The sequence below is a fragment of the Nicotiana sylvestris genome, chromosome 9, assembly GCF_000393655.2.
Source record: "Nicotiana sylvestris chromosome 9, ASM39365v2, whole genome shotgun sequence".
Lineage (NCBI taxonomy): Eukaryota > Viridiplantae > Streptophyta > Magnoliopsida > Solanales > Solanaceae > Nicotiana > Nicotiana sylvestris.
In genome coordinates, this window is record NC_091065.1 from 185,337,579 (window position 1) to 185,341,471 (window position 3,893).

A 3,893-nucleotide genomic window follows, 5' to 3' on the forward strand; every position below is an offset into this window, starting at 1 on the left:
GCAGAAATTTTGTAGATAATTTGTAGAAACATTGAAATTCTGTATTTTCATATTAATTTTTCAAATGATATGTAGTTTTGTTGTAGATTAAATGTAGAAAATAAGCCATTGTGAGTCCTATTTGACTCATTCCTCACATTCAACCTATTCTACAAATTCACGCCTCTTTAAATACAATACAACCATACTTTCTTGAATTTAAAGGTATAGAAATATATATAACTTAAAAAACATCTTCTCCTCTGCACAAGTTAGCTCCAAAACAGACGAAGTGGAATAACAAGCTCCCATCAAAACTTTTAACACAAAAACACAAAGCTCAAAAATAACAGTCTACAATTGTTCTACAATTTTTCTACAATTTATCTACAATTTCTTCTTCTTCTTCTTCGAGTTTCAATCTAAAATTTAGCCAAAATCAAATCTAATCTTCACCAAAACCCCTCAAAATTTAGATATAAACTCCAAACTATATTCCCAATTATTTACAACAACACCCAATCCAAACAAATATTGATTTTTGAAAACCCAAATTTGAATTCAAAGCTTCAAAGTTTTTTAATGGCTGTCAATGGTATAATTGTTGCTCTCTTTTCCTTTCCTCTTATATTACTGAAATTTGGGATTGCGAGATAGAGAGAGACGCGGAGATAATTCTCAATTCTTTGCAACAACATCCAATCCAAACAAACAATGTCTTTTGAAAACCCAAATTCGAATTCAAAGCTTCAAAGCTTTTTAATGGTTGTCAATGGTGGAGAGTTACAGATTTTTGCTGGTTTTGGAAGAGGAAAACATGGGTGTTTGAAGAGAAAATCGTGGGGATTTGGAGAGAGAAACTTGGGGGAGTGGGACTATATGGTTGAGTAAAATTAGGAGATTAATTAATACCATTAAAATCCTAAAATATTACATAAATGGTAATTAGGTATGTATAAGATAATTATATTAAAAGTTAAGCATGGAGGGTAATATAGTTTACTATATGGCATAGGAATATAAAAATTCATTTTAAGATTAGGCCTTCTACTCTATATGATGGGGTTGTGGGCTAAGGGAAATTTGGGCCGAAAATTGGACCTTTCAAGACACAAGATTGGCCCAAGATTCATTCATCTTTTCTAAGAAAAAAAATAAAAGTAACACAAATAATAAAATATAATTAATAATTGAGTTTAATTGAAATGGAATTAAAACGAAATTATTTTTATATTTTTAAAGATTATACTAAAAATAGGAATATATAAATCATGGAAGACTTAAGATAATACTAGTATAACGATACTGATGAACTTAAATAAATGAAAACAAAAATGAACATATATATAATAAGACAAATTGAAAATATTTTTGTGTTTTTAAATTTATGATTTTAAATTAAAAGTAAAATAGATTAATATTGTATAATAATCGAAGCAGATATTTTTAAAATATTAAAATACTAAAACTAACTTTAAAATTTTTGCGGGTCAAAAATTACGTGCTCACATTGCTAAAATCCAAATACCTTGTATCACATTATTAAGGTGTGTTATCTCTATTCTTAACTAAATGTTCAGTACTATAAAAGAAAATTAACTATATTTATTAGCTCGGAACGTACTATATCTATAAATTCCAAAAAAAAAAGTTGGGAAAAATTTCATATCAGAATATTAAAACTCGGTAAGAAAGTTCATTCCAAAATATATTCAATTACTTTGCATTCAACTATTATATCAACGTAATAACACTCACTTTTTAGGATTTAGATAAATAAGATCGATAATAATTCATCTTTTTCAAAAACTCGAAATTTTTTCTTTAATTTTCTTTAATAGTTCAGACACAATTATTTATATAATATCTATAACATGACTCTTATTAAGTTTGTATTTAGTGATTTAAGTACTGCCACCATTATAGTACTCCTTGTTGTTGTTATTGTTGTTGTTACTAGCATTGCCACCATTGTGGTACTCTTCGTTGTTGTTGTAGTAGTAAGTGTTGCCCCCATTGTGATACTCCTCATTATTATTATTATTGTTAGTACTGCCACTATTAAAGTAACCCTCGTTATTGTTGTTGTTGTTAGTACTGCCACCATTGTAGTACTCCTTGTTGTTATTGTTGTTGTTAATACTACCACCATTGTAGTACTCCTTATTGTTAGTGTTGTAGTAAATGTTAACCCCATTATGATACTCCTCATTTTCATTGTAGTAGTAGTTGTTGTTGTTGTTTTTAGTATTGTCACCATTGAAGTACCCCTGTTTGTTGTTGTTGTTGTAGTAAGTGCTTTCCCCATTGTGATACTCCTCATTGTCGTTGTGATAGTAGTTGTTGTAAGCACTGCCACCGTTGAAGTACCCCTCATTGTTGTTATTAGTACTACCACCATTGTAGTATTTCTTGTTATTGTTGTTGTTGTAGTAAGTGCTACCCCCATTGTGATACTCCTCGTTGTCGTTGTAGTAATAGTTGTTGTAGTTATTTTTAGTACTGCCACCATTGAAGTACCCCTTGTTGTTGTTGTTAGTACTGCCACCATTGTAGTACTCCTTGTTGTTGTTGTTGTTGTAGTAAGTGTTATCCACATTATGATACTCCTCATTTTCGTTGTAGTAGTTGTTTTTAGTACTGCCACCATTGAAGTACCCCTCTTTGTTGTTGTTGTTGTTGTTGTAGTAAGTGTTATCCCCATTGTGATACTCCTCATTGTTATTGTGGTAGTAGTTGTTGAAGTTATTTTTAGTACTGCCACCATTAAAGTATCCCTTGTTGTTGTTGTTGTTGTTGTTAGTACTGTCATCATTGTAATACTCCTTGTTGTTGTTGTTGTTGTTGTAGTAAGTGCTATCTCCATTATGATACTCCTCATTTTCCTTGTAGTAGTAGTTGTTGTTTTTAGTAATGCCACTATCGAAGTACCCCTCTTTGTTGTTATTGTTGTTGTAGTAAGTGTTATCCCCATTGTGATACTCTTCGTTGTTGTTGTGGTAGTAGTTGTTGTAGTTACTTTTAGTACTGCCACCATTGAAGTACCCCTCATTGTTGTTGTTAGTACTGACACCGTTGTAGTACTCCTTATTGTTGTTGTAAGTGCTACCCCCATTGTGATACTCCTCGTTGTCGTTATAGTAGTTGTTATTGTTATTTTTAGTACTACCACCAATAAAGTACCCCTCGTTGTTATTGTTAGTACTGCCACCATTGAAGTACCCCTCGTTGTTGTTATTTTTAGTATTTCCACCATTATAGTATTGTTTTTTGTTGTTAGTATTGCCACTGTTCTTGTACTCCTCATCATTGTCGTTGTTGTTGTTGCTAATACTATCTCTATTATAGTACTCCTCATTGTTGTTGTTGTTCATGTTGTTACTGTTACCACCATTGTAGTACTCCTTATTGTTGTTAGTACTACCACCAATATAATACTCCTCGTTGTAGTTTTTGTTGTTAGTACTGCTACCAGTGTAGAACTTGTTATTAATACTACCAGTATTCTTGTACTCTTCATCGTTATTGTTGTTGTTGTCATCGTTCTTTAAGACAGTAACATAGGCCACATGGTTGTACTTCTTGGGAAGGTATTTGCTATTGTGAATATTATTAGTTAAGGTGGTGGTGGGGTTGATTTCTTTGTAGGGTTTTTCTACATCATTAGTAGTGGTGGTTGAAGGTGGAAGTTGACCAGACTCATGACCATATAGGCCATAGCCGTTATTTTCATTTGTAGGCAAGAAGTTTGGTTCTCGTTCTTTGTTGGGAATAACTACTTGTGTCTTTTTTTCAGCATTGTAGTTGCTGGAGATTTTATTAAAGAATTGGCTTTCTCTTGCATGAATTTGCAATGAAGAAATAAAGGTAAGAAGAAGGAAGATGCAGGAGAAGTGATTGTTAATGACAGCCAT

General features: G+C 31.8%; 1 protein-coding gene across 1 annotated transcript; it reads right to left on the reverse strand.

Moving 5' to 3' along the window:
• Positions 1 to 1,883: 1,883 nt before the first annotated feature.
• On the reverse strand, positions 1,884 to 3,893 carry LOC104223182 (uncharacterized). Its single transcript, XM_070158391.1, has one exon. It carries the CDS (start codon positions 3,891 to 3,893, stop codon positions 1,884 to 1,886), a length of 2,010 nt encoding a protein of 669 aa, XP_070014492.1.